Source organism: Squalius cephalus (assembly GCF_949319135.1).
Source record: "Squalius cephalus genome assembly, chromosome: 6".
NCBI classification, from domain to species: Eukaryota; Metazoa; Chordata; class Actinopteri; order Cypriniformes; family Leuciscidae; genus Squalius; species Squalius cephalus.
In genome coordinates this window covers 10,467,656-10,486,554 of record NC_137127.1, presented here as the reverse complement: position 1 = coordinate 10,486,554, position 18,899 = coordinate 10,467,656, and the positions used below count along the sequence as shown (strand labels likewise).

At 38.1% G+C, this 18,899-nt stretch overlaps 2 protein-coding genes across 6 annotated transcripts in view; one reads left to right on the top strand and one right to left on the bottom strand.

Annotated features, from left to right (window-relative positions):
• dennd4a (DENN/MADD domain containing 4A) overlaps nucleotides 1-3,716 on the top strand; it is a 32,599-nt gene extending 28,883 nt beyond the window's left edge. For both annotated transcript variants that reach the window (XM_079873743.1, XM_079873744.1), the window contains 4 exons: nucleotides 246-363; nucleotides 998-1,160; nucleotides 1,249-1,313; nucleotides 1,887-3,716. In XM_079873743.1, coding sequence (XP_079729869.1) covers nucleotides 246-363; nucleotides 998-1,160; nucleotides 1,249-1,313; nucleotides 1,887-2,023 — 483 coding nt within the window. In that variant the 3' untranslated portion in view covers nucleotides 2,024-3,716. The remainder of the gene's footprint in view (nucleotides 1-245; nucleotides 364-997; nucleotides 1,161-1,248; nucleotides 1,314-1,886) is intronic.
• Nucleotides 3,717-3,772: 56 nt separating this feature from the next.
• On the bottom strand, nucleotides 3,773-18,576 carry slc24a1 (solute carrier family 24 member 1). 4 transcript variants are annotated; one of them, XM_079873747.1, is made up of 11 exons: nucleotides 18,497-18,576; nucleotides 16,403-17,607; nucleotides 14,063-14,125; nucleotides 13,427-13,535; nucleotides 10,827-10,877; nucleotides 10,539-10,622; nucleotides 9,941-10,026; nucleotides 8,098-8,370; nucleotides 7,904-7,993; nucleotides 7,459-7,625; nucleotides 3,777-6,400 (listed from the first exon to the last, which is right to left on the bottom strand). In XM_079873747.1, exons 2-11 carry the CDS (start codon nucleotides 17,444-17,446, stop codon nucleotides 6,151-6,153), a joined length of 2,217 nt encoding a protein of 738 aa, XP_079729873.1. In that variant the 5' UTR covers nucleotides 17,447-17,607; nucleotides 18,497-18,576; the 3' UTR covers nucleotides 3,777-6,150. The 4 variants fall into 4 exon arrangements, 3 of the variants coding, with proteins under 3 accessions (XP_079729873.1, XP_079729874.1, XP_079729875.1); XM_079873748.1 differs by lacking the exon at nucleotides 10,827-10,877; XM_079873749.1 differs by lacking the exons at nucleotides 10,539-10,622; nucleotides 10,827-10,877.
• Between the last annotated feature and the right edge of the window lie 323 nt (nucleotides 18,577-18,899).

The following is an 18,899-nucleotide window of genomic DNA, read 5'->3' as shown; positions in this document are numbered from 1 at the left end:
CACATTAGTTCAGAAACACAAGTCAGCTATAATATTATTTCAAAGTCTTACTGCAAATGGAGATTCATACTGCAATCAATGAAAATCAAAAATTTCTATTACAGTCTCAAGAATTCTTACATGATTTTCCATTTCCCATTTGTTTTTTAATGAATGAATAGTTGTAAATGCTAGAAACTGTTGGTGATGCCACTGTATTTCTCCATAACAGCTTGCATTAAGGTTATGTACATGTTTTCTTGCAGTCTCTGCAAAGTTTTGCATCAGAAGACAGTAAAAATGTCTTGGTCCAGATCCTGTGGGACAACCCCAGACTGCATCAGGACCCCATTCAGTCCTGCTACTTGCTCTGGAAATCATACTGTAAGAATATGTCCTACAAACTCATTTGCACAGTGAAAAGTGAGCTTTATGACTAAATGTGCACAAAAGTGGTTCTTGGACAAATATTTGCAACGAATAATCCTGTTTATGCTACGGACATGAGTTATGTTGTTGACCCCAAACAATGAGGCTTTTTTTTTTTTTTTTTTTTTACGGGTACATTTGCATCGATCCCTGTTCTGGGCCAGTTGTTGGCGATGTCACTTTGTAAAGAAAAACTACTCGCCTATTGACTGAACACATAATACACATGTGCATGACGTCATCGTCCTCACAAATTTGTGTTTTTGTAGTTTACACGGTTTTCAAAAACGTTTCAAAAAGTTGCCATTTTCAGGCCCCCAAAATGTATTCATGTAAATGGTTGAGGCTCATTATATTTTATATTTCATCTAATCATTTTTATTTGAATTTATTTGGCCTTTATTTGAATTACTGAAAATGATTTTTAATAGTTTTAGTTAACAATAACAACACTTCCTTAGGCCAGTAAGCACCCAGCAACTGCATAGGAAAAGCATTAAATGTACTAAAACCCTCCTCTAAACACTTTAGCAGCTGTAGCAGTAGTTTTGCATGAACATCATGTTCATGTGTTCATGTTTTTTAATAGGTGCAAATCCTGCGGTATCTGCCGCCCTGTGGGAGGAGGAGCAGGCTGTGAGCTTAGAGCTGCTGCAGGGGGTCGTGAAGAGCATCCAGAGGAACGATGTCTATCAGCCCATGAGTCAGATACTGCAGATACTGGGCACCAGACTGGGCTTCGAAAGACAACGGTAGGAGAATAAATGTGCATGAGCAAAGAAAGACAATTTTGACAAGCTAGTTTTAATGACTAATTTCTCTTTATTTTTTCATATGCAGGAGCTTATATAGAGACATCCTGTTCCTGTCTTTAGTGGCTTTGGGCAAGAGTAGCATAAGTATCGGTGAGTTGACTGTGTTGGTCATGTATTATACTACTGTTCTTTAAGTGACATGTGAAGGCCAAGTATGGTAACCCATCCAAGTTAGCTCACACACATTAGGAGTAGTGAACACACACATACACTGCAAACCGTGAAACACACCCGGAGCAGTGAGCAGCCATTTTAGTCATCCTGAAAAATGTATCATGATTTCTACCAAAATATTAAGCAGCACAACTGTTTTCAAGACTGATAATAATAAATGTTTCTTGTCCACCAAATCAGCATTTTAGAATGATTTCTGAAGGATCATGTGACACTAAAGACTGGAGTAATGAAGCTGAACATTCAGCTTTGCATCACAGGAATAAATTGCATTTTTAAAATATATTAATAAATAGAAAACAGTTATTTGAAATGGTAATAATATTACAGTTTTGACTGTTTTTTATCAAATAAATGCAGCATTGTTAAGCATAAGACACTTCTTTTTTGAAAACCCTAAAAAAGAAATATTGCTGACCTGAGTACATCAATGAATTCGCTCAAAGTGAGCACTAACATCATTACTAACATCTTCATTTATTCTCACAGATGCATTCGACCGTGAATACAAAATGGCATATGACCGTTTGACACCCAGCCAGGTCAAAATGACCCACAATTGTGACCGGCCACCCAGCGCTGGAGTCATGGAGTGCAGGAGAACCTTTGGGCTGCCCAATCTGTGATTCGCCTCTCGTTCGTCCCTCCTTCACATCCGTCACACAGGAAGGCATCCTAGATGTCCAAGGCCCATCCAAAGAAGCAACACTTTCATTCATGTGATCCTGAACATTCATCATTACCAAAGCTACCTCTGGCTCCCATGAGGACTCCTTCGAAACCGTCCCTGTCTGTCTACGTGACTGTTCTCCTTCATACACTTCCTGTGAATATGCCACCTTATTATGTCTATGATAATGTTCATTACCATATATTCCCCCTTCACTTTTGCTCTGCCTGATGTCTTGACCCTCGACCCCCTTTGGAAGCTTTGGGTCATATTCGAATCGTCTAGCACCGCTCAGGTAAAATTGAGTTCATTATAGATTAGGAGCAATATCATTGTGCTCAGGTCATTCCATCGCTCCATTCGTTCACGTCGAGTGAATCATGGAGTGGATTCGGGACCAGTAGCTGTAGAACAATCAAACTGATCACGTTTAGGACGCGTAGAAGCACAATGAGCGACCCCAACAAACACACACAGTCCTCTTTTGGCCGTCTAGCGCCACTTGTATATTTCACAAACAAAGAGACTTTTGTGTACATAGTCTATTATTATTTTGAATATTTGTATTATACAGTTATATTTTAAGACTGGAATTTGTTAATTGACGTGTCTCCATTTGTAAAGACTGTTCGTAGTGTATAGGTTCCTCTTTTGAGCGTGTGCTGTTTGTCGTCCTGGTCCTGGAGACCAGTCGTATGGTGACCGTCAGTGACACTGTTGTCTTGAGGTACTAGAACTGGACCAAATATAGACTCATGACTCACAGTTTACATGGTGAGAAATACGTTTGATGCCTTACCTTGGGGCAAAGAACAGTACGGAGACAAATTTCCAACAGGGTATAAAGAGTTATATGGCTAGTATAAAAGAAAAAAATGGACTGTTAATATAAATATGAAGTCAGCATTTTACACACATTTACATAATCCAAAGTGTTTGCCATGAAGGTACATTTTTGTTTGTTTTAAACATTTTTTTCTTATATTGTGCAAGGATGCATAAACATGGGTCCCCGTTGTCAAGATCCATAAACAAAGTACCTGAAGCGTACAAGCACTTATTTTTACTCAAGTTAACTCTTTTCAAATTAAAAATGTGGTAACTGGAACTGTTATATTTAAATACTGTTCATTTTTTATCATAATGTTAATTGAAGATGCACTTTGAGTTGTGTGGTTGGTTAGAAGATTTCTTAAGTTGAAATGCTCCGTGGATTATGGAAAAAATGATTATACGTGTAATTATACACAATGACACATTGATGTTAATGCCCCAAGTGAACAAACAAACAAACAGATAATACTGCCCTAATAACTTTGTTTATTGACCTAATGCTGTGTAAAACTACAACAATTTACAATTTACACTGCTGCTAATATTTGAGCAGTTTTTCTATCACCTGCTTTTTACATCCATATGGCATGGTAGTGAAACAAACTGACAAGCTACAGTAATTTAAAGCAGTTCATGTGTAAGGTGATATGTTTTGTTTGTGTTTTTTTAACAAATAAGTTTATGTTAGGGCAGTGTGCTTTACATATCACTCCTTTTGTTACTTCTATTTATATTTGTATATATCATTTTGTCAGATCTGAGCCAGGTCTATCAAATTGTTTAGAACTGTAAATAAACACACTTAAATCGACTCCAGTATGTTTCTGTTGCTGCCACTGGTTTGTTCAATGAAAGAGAGGGACGGAAAGTCGCATTTGAAACCCCATTTAATTTTGTACTGACCCAACAAGTGAATATTTACAATGAGCAACTCCCAAGAGAGAAATCCACACAATGTGCGACATTCAAAAAGAACAATCATTGCCTCTATTCAGTACTGTTCAAACAGCAGTGTGACATTTGTATGGAAATTCACAACCGTTTATATCAGTCATACTGATTACATTAGAATTTGTAAAGAAGTCTTGTTATATGCTTGATATTCTACTTTTATGATGGAAAAAATCATATTTTACATACAGCACAACATCTGCATTTAAAATGCTCGCTAATGACAATTTTCCATGTTACAAAAATAATTCCATTGCAAAATGATTAAATTACATCATTTACAATAAGCTCACAATTTCTCCCAATGCGGTGAATTCTGCAGACACTTTCAAAAGAACTCACCCATAGCTAGCTGAAAACACACATCAAATAATACAATCACAATATAAAATTCTCAGATTTCATCAAAAATATTTGTGTTCCTAAGATGAACGAAGGTCTTACGGGTTTGGAACGACGTGAGGGTGAGTGATTAATGACAGAATTGATATTTTTGGGTGAAATCACAAAACTTGCACACAAACATGTCCCTGCTCTTGATATACAATCACTGATGAACATCTTTGTTTTTAATTAGAAAAAAAAAAATGAAATAAACGGGCGGATTAGAACTCAGAGGTTTTCTTTCTGGCACCCTTAAGGTTAGTTCACCCAAAAATGAGAATCCTTTCATTAATTGCACACTCATGTCGTTCCAAACCCGCAAGACTACCGTTCATCTTCAGGACAAAATTGAAGATCTTTTTGATGAAATCTGAGAGCTTTCTGTCTCTCCACTGACAGCTACGCAAATGAAACTTTGATGCTTCAAAAATTCATAGAGATAGTAAAACTAATCCATATGAATTAAGCGGTTTAGTCCAAAATTTTCTTACCTTTTAAGCATCAAAGTGGTAGTTGCGTAGCTGTCAATGGAGAGACAGAAATCGCTCAGATTTAATCAAAAAGATCTTCATTTGTGTTCCAAAGATAAACTAAATTCTTGCGGGTTTGGAACGATATGAGTGTGATTAATGTCAGAATTTTTATTTTTGGGTGAACTATCCCTTTAACAAAAGGAGAACTCCGGTCAATTTTAACATTGAGCTCTTTTTTTTTTTGGACTACAAGTCCAAAGTAGTCGATTGCCGAGTTCACACGCATAGGTTTAGTACCTATGATCACGCGCGTGAACTCGGCAATCGACTACTTTGGACTTCAACCGAAAAACAGGATGTAAACACAGGTATTTGCGCTGGCTTAAATAACATCATTTTTATACATATCTTTCACATCTACTGCAGTCAGATTCACTCGTGTTCACTCTGAAGGAATCACTCACATTTTCTGTGCACTTGTAATGACACATCAAGGATGTTAAGAGGCTAAAAGCAGGTTTAGTACTTGCCCCATTGAAGTCAACAGGGTGCAAATTTTAAAAATAGAATAACTCGGTGTAGGCAACACCGATTTTTGTCGTTGTTCTCTGTATTGACAGCACTCCAAATGTACAAAAAAATGAGCTCAATGTTAAAATTGACTGGAGTTCTCCTTTAACAAAAATTCTACCACAAGTCATTCATACAGATCTATCTATTTATTCACTAATGCAAATACGCTCGACTAACAACATCTTGTATAGTAAGGATGAAAATATCAAATTAATCATGAGTTCTATGTCAATAAACTCACTCCCAGTTTCACAGATAAGGCTTAAGCCTAGTCCCAGACTAAAATGCATGTTGCGGTTTTAACTGAAAGCAACTTGCACTGATGTAATATAAGAAAAAATGTGATTTCCCATAGACTATTTAGTTGGCTACTCTGTGGCCCTGTCTCGATTGGAACACTTCTGTGGCCTTTGATTACGCAATCATAATCATGGTGTGTTTGTCAAGTCCACAGGGCAGTAGGGTGTCTTATTTGTCATTTTACAGTTCAAAAGGGTGCTCAAGTGTGCCTCTGTATGTGGCCTTCATGTGCCCTTTTGCAAAGCCCAGACTGGTGGGCCCACATGCAGTCTACAAGCCAACAATCCATATGGCATTACATCACTAAAGTGTGGATGCCACAGATGGTGACCATTTGGGGCAGGACCTGTGACTTTTGACATTACTGCATGAATTTGTGTTAACAGTTATTGCATCCCTTTACAAAAGATCTTGTGTAATACAGAATAAGTCAACACAGTGTGTCCAGGGATGCTTTAAATGTGATGTATACTATATGCAAAGTTATAGTTCCGAACGTTTCGAATGACAGGATTGTATCCTCGTGGACGCGAGTGAACATAAAGGTGTGTGAAAACCACAGGTGTGCTCAGATGGACACGGGACATATAATGATTCGATCCTCTAGCATGACACTGAGCACCAGGAAAACAAAGTACAGGACGAACATGGTGAATCCCAACACTTTATTCATCCTCCACTTACAGGCAGCGATGGAGATAATGACGAAGAGGAGCATGAGGAAGAGCAGCACAATGGCACAGAATAGCCCATTACTACTCACAGTCACTGGGGCAAAGGAATTGTAGAGCGAGTACATCAGCCAGGGCACCGGCAGCCTGTAACAGTGAGAGGTGATATATATTTAAGCAATAAAACACAAGAATGATTTATTCGGTATGTATTCGATTGCAACATTGCGATTGCAACAGTTCAAAAACAGGTTAATTTACATTTTAGACACAATATTGCCAGATACCTTTTTGTCTATTGTGCTGGGCCATTTTAGTTCAAAGTCATTGCAGAAACAATTGCACGTCTCAGCTGTATGTTGATGAATTAATGAATCAGAGTTTCATTTAAAGACAGTTACTTGTTTTGTTCCTAAATAAATCGGTTCCTGTTAAACAAATCACTTGAGTGAATGATTCAAAGACTCACTCAGCAAAACACAGGGCCTGTCCCAATGCCACACTTGTGGTCTTTGCACTTCCTTCAAAATTAGCTGAATGAAGGTTGCAAAATGAAGGCTGCCTTCCAAGGATCCTTAAAACGGAGACAGCTTTTGACGACACTTGATGACGTGGCATCTGAGATATGCAGTCTTTCTAGGATGCAGCCTTCCATTTGAGAAGCACCCTACCTCTTTGCCATTTTTCCAACCCGGGGCAGTCTTGCGCACTTACTTCCACGCATTTTAAAGTGGCCAAGACCGCAAAAGTGTGGGTATTAGGGCTGCTCTACTTTTAGACATACACTCGCAAACTTCCCTAAGCAGTTTATTTGGACAAACCCTCGACCCCTCGATTTTGACAGAGGGAGTGAGTCTACTCAACATGTACATTTCAGGCAGATCCATAGACCACAATGCACCATGATTGTGACGTCACAGCAGATCGTGCTAAATTTTAAATATTGTTTATTTAACAGCCCGTACAGGCCTATTGAAGAGTGCATAAAACAAATTCATAAGGGGAAAAAACTGTAAATAATAAACCATTTCCATGGCAGATTCCAAGTGATCATGGGCTTAGGGTGTTTCATTTAAACACATTTCAAGGGTTCCGTCAGTAGTGGGCTCTCGTGCAAAACATATGCAATGGCATACATCTGAGTGAACTAGACTAAACTATCAAACACCTGATTCACTGAATATTTCATGTTTCAGTCATCTTACCCCATGGTGATGTCAAATATGTTGCTGCCTACAGAGCTGGAGACAGCCATGTCTCCCAAGCCTTTTCGAGCCACAATCACACTGGTGATTAGATCAGGAATTGATGTTCCTGCAGCCAGAATGGTAAGACCCATGATCTCCTCAGATATGCCAATTGTCTCACCCACCTAGGAGAGAAAATCTTGATAAATGCGGACTTTTTTTATGTTATATTTGCTAATTCAGCGAGATGGTCCTCACTGCAGAACATGAAATCCAGGGGGAGGAGTTGGATCTGGATTTTGCATATACCTAAACCTACCCATCTCCACCCCTTAGATCTGGATCCAACTCCGCCCCCTGGATCTTGTGTACTGCAGTGAGGTGCTACTGAATTCAGCGGCATTTAACTGTAGCTTAAGTGTCCAAATACATTTTAGCAACAAATATTGGTTTCTACACTGACCTGATGTGCCCACCATACCATAAGATAGGAAAATATAGCAATCCATACTATTGAGCCAAGGAAGGTAATGACAAAGAACCTCTTGGATGCCTGTGAAGCATAGTATACAAGAATATACATGTCAGTTCTATCACATGTGAACAAGTGAAACAAATACACAAGAAAAACATGGGATGTTTTCTTTTGGTTCTCACAGGGTTTCTGACATCTGGAACTGTCAGCCACAGTGGAAAGACAATGGGCAGCAGAAACAAATATGTGGCCTGTTTGCGTCTGGTGTCTGGCCACTCTAAGGACAGAGGTTCTTCTCCTTCTTCCTCAGCCTCATCTTCATCATCATCATCATCATCATCGTCATCATCACTGTCTTCATCGCTCTCTTCATCACTGTCATCTTCCTCATCATCCTCTGAATCACCTGAACCTTCTGGCTTCTCTGAGCCTCCTCCTGCTGCAGCGTCTCCTTCCTTAACACAGAGCGAGAAAGAGACAGGCAAAAAACACAATACCCACACAGAAAATAAAGAATTAGGAGAACAAAGTAACTGTTCACCCAAAAATGTGTTTTATCATCATTTACTTGCACTCCATTTATCCAAACCAGTAGGACCCTCTTTCTTCTGTGGAACAGAGACGGCTCGCTCTTTTCCATGCAATTATAATAAATAGGGACCACCAGAGCATTCAAGCTTCAAAGAGTATGCAAAAGCACAATAAAAGCATAATAAAAGTAGCCATTTAATCTAATTCAAAGATAATCTTTACCTCCAGTGAGCTGCTAACCCTGTCAAGTCTGAGAGTTGAACTTAAAGGAGAACTCCGGTCAATTTTAACATTGAGCTCATTTTATTGTACATTTGGAGTGCTGTCAATACAGAGAACAACGACAAAAATCGGTGTTGCCTACACCGAGTTATTCTATTTTTAAAATTTGCACCCTGTTGACTTCAATGGGGCAAGTACTAAACCTGCTTTTAGCCTCTTAACATCCTTGATGTGTCATTACAAGTGCACAGAAAATGTGAGTGATTCCTTCTGAGTGAACACGAGTGGATCTGACTGCAGTAGATGTAAAAGATATGTATAAAAATGATGTTATTTAAGCCAGCGCAAATACCTGTTTACATCCTGTTTTTCGGTTGAAGTCCAAAGTAGTCGATTGCCGAGTTCACGCGCGTGATAAACCTATGCGCGTGAACTCGGCAATCGACTACTTTGGACTTCAACCGAAAAACAGGATGTAAACAGGTATTTGCGCTGGCTTAAATAACATCATTTTTATACATATCTTTTACATCTACTGCAGTCAGATCCACTCGTGTTCACTCAGAAGGAATCACTCACATTTTCTGTGCACTTGTAATGACACATCAAGGATGTTAAGAGGCTAAAAGCAGGTTTAGTACTTGCCCCATTGAAGTCAACAGGGTGCAAATTTTAAAAATAGAATAACTCGGTGTAGGCAACACCGATTTTTGTCGTTGTTCTCTGTATTGACAGCACTCCAAATGTACAATAAAATGAGCTCAATGTTAAAATTGACCGGAGTTCTCCTTTAAGACGAGAACCAGATTGGTCCGAATTGTGAATGAATCATTTAGCCCAGTTTTGGGAACTGATTTATCAAAAAATCTGACTAAAAATAATGATTAGGTCATGAAGTAGCCATTTATATTTCTCTTCTAAACACATCATGGAGAATAACACCATTAAATTGATGGTGCTTTTCTGTCCTGTTTTTAAACCTGAAAGCTCTAGTTCTCCTTTATTGTAATGGCATTCTAATACATTCTTCAAAGCTTTTCCTTTTGTGTTCCACGGAGGAAAGGAAGTCATGATACGAGGGTGAGTAAATGACGAAGGCTTTTCATTTCTGGGTGAATTATACCTTAAATATGAATCACATACTATATTTGACATATCGTCCCTGTCAGCTTTACAACAAGGTAAAGAATTGATAAGCTCATTAAAAGCACACAAGTTTCTCAGAGCTCCTGTTTCTTCTTCCAAACTTTTTTTGAGATGCAATTCGCCCACCTTTTGTGCCTCAGGCTTTTGACTGGCGTCTTCTTCCTTTGCTACTGGAGCCGCGTCTTCCTTGGGCTGCTCCGTTTGATGTTCACCTTATTTAAACCAGGATAGTAAAATATCAATCAAGTTTGCATTTACTTCTTAAAGGCAGCAATAATACAAGCTCCTCTCAGGTGTGGAGTGAAGATTTCCTCAATAGTAGTGAGTAATGTTGCTATTTCATTTGGCGGCAATTTCAAACACCACTGTTGCTTCACAAGATAATCTGCAGTGATTCCAAGCCACTCATGCTTAATTCATGAGATGGAGCTTGGTCATTATGTCAGCTAATGTGTAAAGCAGCTCTCAAGTAGAAACAAAAGGTGGAAATATGGAATGCGGGATGCTGTGTGGAGGGCAAAACGGGCCAAACTCTTGGCAGCGTGCCCTCTCTTTGTACCTTTCATCCAGCACACAGCTGGTACGTTACTGCTTGTGGAAATGCAACATTAATAACCATTTTGAATATGCAACAGAGCTCATCTGTGAGGTAGGACAATGCACCGTCCTGTCTACAAAGCTCTGCACAATCATAATAGAACAGACTAAGATTATAAAATCTCACCTTCACCAGATTTTTCCTTCTTTTTGTTCTCTACTTTCCCCCGGGCCATGTCGTTCAAAATCTGAGCCTTGTCTTTAAATTTCACTGCAAACCAGGAAAGGAAGAATATAGCTTGAATGTAGACTTTGACTGACACTGTCAGGGTCAACAATGGCAGTACCACAAATGACAAAAGCCCTGATTTCACAAACACAATACAAAACGTCATTTTTCTCACGTCATCTCACTGGCCACAACACAAAAGCAATCACATCACAAGAATAACATCACAAACACTAAGCCCCTTACCTTTACATCCCAATGAGCTTCTAGCCTTTGCATCTCCATTAAACACTGACTCTAATGAGTAAAAGTAGATTCATATACAATAAACAAATGCATCTTCAAATGCCCTTCAAAACTACTCATGTCTGCACTTGGACTTGGATACCAGCAAGCGGCATTGTTAAATGTTAAAAGTTCATAATTGGATTTATTTAAAGAAAAATTTGGACAGGTCAAAGTATAAAAGCATAAGTGTGAATTTCATGAAAAATATGAAGAAATGTTTGGGTCATCAAGCCTAATTTCTTGAATTATGACATTATTTTTTGTAACAAATTATTTCACAAAACATAGTCTTTATATATATATATATATATATATATATATATATATATATATTATGCTTATATTATTTGATATATTTATATTTAGAGATTGTTGATTGTTATTGTCAGGTTTATGTTCCGTTATGTGGGCTCTTATTTTGACATTCTGTTGTTTCCTTTTGTTCCTTTTTCTCTGCTGTTTAGTTTCAGTTTCCCTGGTTACTCATCACTCCCTAGTTTGTTTCTATGATTTCTTATGATTTGCACCTGTGTCTCATTTAGTTCTCAGTGTATTTATGCTCCCTGTTTGGTTTTGTCCTTTGTCGGTTATCGTCTTTGTTTTATGTGTGAATTATGTGTTTGCTCCTGTGTTCTCCTGTCGATTAAAGAACTGAGGGGGTATTACTTTACACGACACCATTTTCAACAAAAAATTGAAAACTTTTTATGCATTTTGTCCGTTCATTTACACGACAACGGTGTTTTTGGAGCCTGAAAATGCTAACTTTTAAAAATCGGTTTCAAAGTTATCATTTGTGAGAACGGTGACGTCATGCGCATGTGTATTACGTGTTCAAATCTATTGGTGCGTAGTGTTTCTTAGCAAAGTGACCGCCAACTACTAGCCTGAAAGCATAATACAGCGTTTTTAGTCGTTTCAACGATTCGTGTGAACGGGGATCGTTTTGAGAACATTGATGTCTGTACGCGGAAAATGCAAAGGAAAAACTTTTCAGTTTTTAGTACATCGTTGCCGTGTAAACACACTGATTATCTAAAGTTTCTGCGTCACGCGTCTTGGATTACTACACATATTGTTACAGTTATTTGCTGTATACTCTATGCTATTTTGAGAGTATGCAGCGTATGCATTTTGAGTTTTGAGATTTTTTCTTTACGTTGTCATGAAAATGAAAAAGAAAGCCAAAAAAAAAAAAAAAACCCGATCTAATTCTCACCAATAGGCTTTATTTCTTAAAGAAATAAAAGTTCATTTTGGGGTGAAATGTGACCCAGACATTCGTTTGTGAGATTTAAATGAATGACATGCAGTATTAAAGCAGTGCAATTACAGTGCTTTTAACTAGATGTTAAGAGCGTGTCAGTTATTTATCAACCCAAATGTAGATAATGAACCTTTAAATGTATCTCATTGACTACAGCAGGGACCCTATCACAATAACAGGATTGAGCTGCTGGAGGCTGTTTCTCATCCAGCCTTTATGAGCTCAATCAAAAGCAGCTTAATGATGGAGCCGCACAGTACTGGGAGGTTTTTGTGAGGACCCTGAGAGCGCAGGTGTTCCGCAGCCTCCTGAGGACAGGCTGAAGGTCAAGGGGACCAACCCCAGCCATCAAACCACTCACCCACCAGGACCTCAGCACCAGGGCTTCTGCTTTACACGTATGCATTTTTTTGGGAAGCTAAAATTTTGCAGACAATACCATCTTGTTAGAGAACCCATGTGCAATGCGAAAATAATATAGTGTATGTTTAAATGGTGACACACACATTGATGTGACTTGACAAAAGGTGGGCCCATCCCTTGTCTCACTACTATGAATCACTCTCCACTCCATAGACTGAGAAAGAGCTATTTATCTTCTTAGTATCAATCTGGATTTAGTGCTGTCATCATATGGAACACGCTTTGCTAATCCATTTGTACTAGGAGAAGGACAAAGGGACTCTACTGCTACACTTCTGAACTTCTTACAGCACATACCTGAGTGAATATAGGCTTATATCATATGATTGGTATTTTGAGCTAGTACAATTTGTGTTTCGATATACAAAACAGTCTATAAAAAGGTGTAACCATAACAAACAAAAATTCCATCTATTAATTCCTCCAGTAAACCAGTAGTGCTCAAGTCAACCACTTTGTATAAATGGCATAATTTGAGTCTTCAAGTAATAAGAGCAATATATTCTTATCATAAACCTTTCCTGATCTTTTAATGTTAGCATTTACTCAAAAAACCTTGTTGAAAAAACATTTCTAAAAGGCATAGTTCACTCAAAAATCTAAATCCTGTCATCATCTTACAGAAACACAGAAGATAAAAAATATTTTGAGAAATGTGTTTCTTTGTCCATACCATTTCTTTGTTCCGCAGAAGAAAGTCAAGTCATACAGGTTTGGAACAACATGAGGGTGAGTAAATAATGAGTGAATTTTCATTTATGGGTGGACTGTTGCTTTAAACCTCCAGAATTGCAATTTGTAATGCTTCCGTGCAGTGTTTGCTTAATGAGTTATCATTATGAGGGCTCAGACACTGAAGGGCTCTTACCCTCTCCAAGAGGATCCAGTGTGTGAATCATCAGCTGGAAGATGGTGTTCCTCATGGTGCTGTTGTGCAGAGAGGCAGAACTGCCCCCGCGCTGCAAAGTGGGCTTCGGCTACACAAGACAGGAGGAATATGATCATGTCGAGAGAATTTAAATCTGAACCTGCAAATTCTGTTTGCCAAGTGGACTTCAGATAGAATAAAAATCATATAAATATGGTATTTAAGTAACAGTATGTTATTAAGTATATTACTTAATTTAATAATCCCATATTCATTTGACAGGACATGTCAAATTTATCCAATTTTTCAAGACTTATCATGTTGTGTTTTATTTTTAAAGTTGATGTGTGTCATTTTTTTGGATGTTAAAATGCTTCCTCATATCTTAGCTTGACAACTACATAAAAAAAAACATTTAAAGGGCTGATTTCCCAGAAAAGTTCAAATATGTTGGCTATTAAAACACTGCTATGTTTACTGGTGAGTTTGGGTCAGTATTTTTGTAGTTCCATTAGGTGACAATAGTGCCAGATAAATCACACCCTTTGCCTTTTACAAAGGATTTTGAATCTAGACCTATTGATATATTTACATAGGTTATTTATACATTAACGTGTATTTGCACATTTTTATCACCTTTAATCGATTCGAGTCTTCTGGTTCAGGCGGCTTGTTCTCTTCACCCGAAGTCCCGTTTTCCTGTGTGCAAAAACAGTTTGAAACATTACAGAGGATGCAAGGCACTGATTTGACCTTTGACTTTCACTTCTAATTCTACTGTTGATAAAGTTTTCATTCACGTGCCCTCAAAGACTAAAAGAAGACCAGTCACTATATTTTATTTTTTTATATTTATATATTTAACAAAGAGGATGTAGCATACACTTTTATTAATATTAATAATAATATTTTCAGTTTTCATTTAATTTTAGTTTGTTTAGTGCTTCAAACTGGAACTTATTTTATTTCAGTTAATTGCCAAGGCAACATTTGTAATTTTACCTTTTTTGTTATGTTTTCTTAAGTTTTTCATCTAATATTTAAATTGTATTTTATGTCAGCTTTATTTATTGGAAAACTATTTTTACAATAACAACATAAGTGAGCAACCAAATATATAAAATATACGAAATTCTGTATTTTATCGTTACTGCTGTAATTGTTACTTATCTGTGATAAATTCAATCCAGTGGGTTTAGTTTGACAGAGATCTAGGTCCTCTGGGTCTAGTAAGCCGTCTTACACTATATAAGCTTCAATCACACTTATCAGATTTAAACACTCTATATGTTACACACTTTGTACATCACAGCAGACCCATAGGATTAAGTGAACGTCTTTGGATCAGAGAGCCATAGTGTTATTTAACAGATATAAGAAAATATTGATCATATAATAATATCCCTCCACTTATTCACACGTTTTTTACAGCATGAGACACTTTTACAATAACCCATAGACTGTTTGTTACTGCAGCTTAAAGTCTCCTTCTCAGGTGAGTGTGATCACAGAGATGTTATGACAGATTATCAAGTGTTGATCTCTCTAAACCTCCCTCTCACCACAGCTTCTAAGCTGAGGGAGGTTCAGGATGAAGAAAGGAACTTGTGAAAATGACCACACCATTTTTTTTATTTGATGTGATAGTGTCACTAAATCAGATGGGACTGTCACTGCGAGCCAAATGCACCTGCTCCAAATACCTCGCCTGCTACAAGACAACTCATTAACAATGTCTGGCCCCAGCAGACACAAGAGATCCTTTTCATTTCTGTTTATCAAAGGAAAACGCAAACCCATGCGTATCTATTCAATGAATAAACATAAGTGACTCACATTCACCTGAGTGGGATGCTATTATATCTCTGCTATCACGTCCATGAGCAGATATTATAGTGGTTCCTCATCACTAGAAGATATACCACGGCAGAATTCATCAACACTGTCCAAAACAGAAATAAATGTTTCTGTGATAAATATGATTAAAATGCTATGCAAATTGCTAACATGCAATGCATGTTTTTGAAGCAAAAATGGTAGAGCGTGGTGCTATTTATGCACAAGGTTTTGGGTTTGAATCCCAGTACTGATAAAAATGTGTATTAAATACACACTTTGGATAAAAGTGTCTCCTAAATTAATAAATGTAAATAATGTGACCAGCAATGCTTCATTTTTCAGCAGGAGATTTTTTTTTAAATTGCAATTTACGGTAGCACTTTTATTTTACAGTTCCAGTTGTGCATGTGCATACTATGTCTTATTATAGCAATTACAATAACTGGGTTATAACTAGGGACTAAACCTGAACCTACTCCTAAACCTAACCTTAACCCATATAGTTACCTTATTTTACAGTACTTTCTTGGGTAAGTACACTGTAATTACCAGTACTGTAAAATAAAGAGTTACCCAATTTACAAATACAATGACCTCTTCTATTATGAGCATGTTTGTCATTTCTGAATTAAAATTAATTTTGATTAGTTATACAAATGTCCTGATATCATAATGCCGGAAAAAGCTATATTAAAAGAATTAAATTATTGAAAAGAAACTCTAGTAGTAGTTTGACTTAATCTTTTATTATTATTCCAGTAATATATATATATATATATATATATATTAATGGGCGGGAGATTAGGACAATAGTAGCCACCCGCCCTACGTACAGAGAAATTTGGCTGAGAAGTTAGCCAGGGGGCCTAGAAACCCCAAGGGTACCCCTGGAGACCAGCATGGGTAGTGGGAGCTCTAGTGGACCAGCTACACCACCTCAGTTTTGCTTGAGAACAGCATGACTATGCTAGTCCACCAGCTAGACCAGCACTTTACCAGCCCTAGCCTGGACCAACATGAAATTACTGTATAGTTTACGCTTGATTTTTCAGCAGGGTTCTGTGCCATTGACCCAAATAACACACCCAAAGACTAATTCTAATTCTATATATTATTGGCAAAAGTAATGAAGCGTACCTTCTCGGGTTCTTCCACCGCGATGACTTTGACAATGTTCTTGTGTTTCATGAGCTGATATTTAAAGGCGCGCTCTATCTCAACATTGTACTTCATGAAAGTAACATAGAGAGCATAACCGCTCACCAGCATCATACTCTCCCACCACATAATAGTGTTGTCCAAGAAGAAGATGATGAGCATGATGAGATCGATGATGTAGAACGACACGTCCCGAAAGAGAGGCCACCAGGTGAGGTGAAGCATCTCCCGGGAAAACAGCGCACACATTCCGATCACAAATAGGATGTTAAAGACAGCCGAGCCAACAATGGTTCCAATGCCCACATTGCTATGAGAAATGAAGACACCGATCAAGGAAGTGAAAAGTTCGGGAGCAGAGCCTCCGGCGGCCATAAAGGTCGCCCCGGCCACATCATCTGAGATCGCCAGTTTGTCTGTGATAACCCCCAACGTAGGGACGAAAAACTCATCGCAGACAATGGCCAAAGAAACAAACATGTAAATCATTCCAAAGATGTGGAGCGAGACCCAGCCTCTGCGTCGCTCCTCAACGGAGAAGATGTCCTGCGGGTACTCGCCCTTCATGTGTGGTGCTTCTCCAGGTTTGGATGCTGTGGTGTTGGGCACCGGAGTGGTCGTATCGGTTTCTGGAGTAGGAACTGGGGTGGGTTTTGGAAGGTTTGGATCCACATAAATGCAGTGGACAATTGTCCTGTTTGTGGTTGTTGTAGGCTTCTCTGTTGTAGATGTTGTTTGGACGGGTCTATTTGTTGCTGTCTCTGACGGCTGGGCCACATCTGTGTGGTCTGTGTTCTTTGGCTCAACATTGGTCAAATTAGTCACAACCTCAGGCATCTCCAACAGTCCTGCATCCAGAGCAAGTCCAGAGCCATCCTCAGGGTCTCCTGCTCTCTGGGGCTCGGGCCAGGGGTCCGGAAGTCTGGCTCTGATAGTGAGTTGATATAAAGAACAAAGGAAAACCCCAGACAGAAGAAATATAATCCGGCTGAGCTGAAGTCTCTTTCTTCGAGTCAGGAACATTTTCTAGTATGTTTCCTAAAGGGCACTGAGTTGTTTTTTAGGGCAATGACACCCAGAACATCCAGAATTTCGCCCCAAAAGATGCAGGGGTATGCAGGGGTATATCTCTCTCAGACTGTTTCATCTCATTTTCTCTGTGGTGCAGGTTTCCTCTCACAGACCTTACAGTGGATAAAAGGAGGAATACTGAGTGCAACAGTTGTACAGACAACACTGAATGTAGGATCAGCAGATTACTGTGGCTATTACAGTTTCTTCTAATACATCTCATCTAACCAACACATTGCATTGGATTAAATCAATAATATCTTAACAATTCTAGCTTTTGCGTTGTCAAAGGCACTCATGTGAATTGCTTCAAATGTAAATCAAATTTCTGAAGATTGACAAAAACGCCACTGAAAGTAGTAAATTGCCCTTACATCAGTTATTTAACCTTTTATACATTTCATTCATTCATACATTATCTATCTATCTATCTATCTATCTATCTATCTATCTATCTATCTATCTATCTATCTATCTATCTATCTATCTATCTATCTATCTATTTCGTATCTGTATATCTATTTCACATAAATGAGTGGAGAACTGCATGGTTTAAGTGGTTAGAAAAAACGCCATAAAAATGCAAACAAGTGCCCCTGTAAAACAATTCCAAGGGATAAATATGGCCCCTTAAAAATAATAATAATAATAATAATAACTTGACACTGCGTCTAAGTTAATTAATTTTTAAGAAAAGCATTTCTTTAAAATGTCTGTCTAAACAAAAGTAGCATGGCAAATATCCGTCTCATTTCTATTGTAGTTTCTGTGCACCGTTAATAAGAGTCATTGCAAGAAGCAGCATAAAAACAATAAACGATTGTAAAAACAGTAGCATGAACACTGAAATGTAGACAGTTTGATGGCAGCAGGGCTATTTTTATATCAGCATTGGGCTATAAAAATAATAATATGGATAAAATAACCATACTAACAATTTAAATAAAAACTTACTCTACTGTAAAAAATAATAATAGTTGAGAACACGCTAAAGAAACCTACCGGTGTAAAAGCGACGCTCGCGCGGTGAGTTGAGCGCTGCTGTCTCACAGCTGGACTGCAGGGAAAGGCACGGATGCTGTGAAGCTGCTATAGGTCAAGCAGGACGCACCGCAGGACAGCTCTTCAGCGTGGATCAGCACAATACCTAATACCTGGAGTCTGTTAAGAGGATTAGATGTAGGCTACTCTCTCCACACACTCTCATTACGTCTTGAACCATTTTATCCCAATTATTTAACTGATAGGCTAGGCTACTTCTCATTCATAATGGTAAAGAGTAAATGCACGTGGAAATTGGTTAATTAAAAATACAAAATAAAGTCTAAACCATCTTTTGGAGAATATTGTATTAGTATTACATAATTATGATTATAGATTATGGATTACAGATTAGTAATAAATT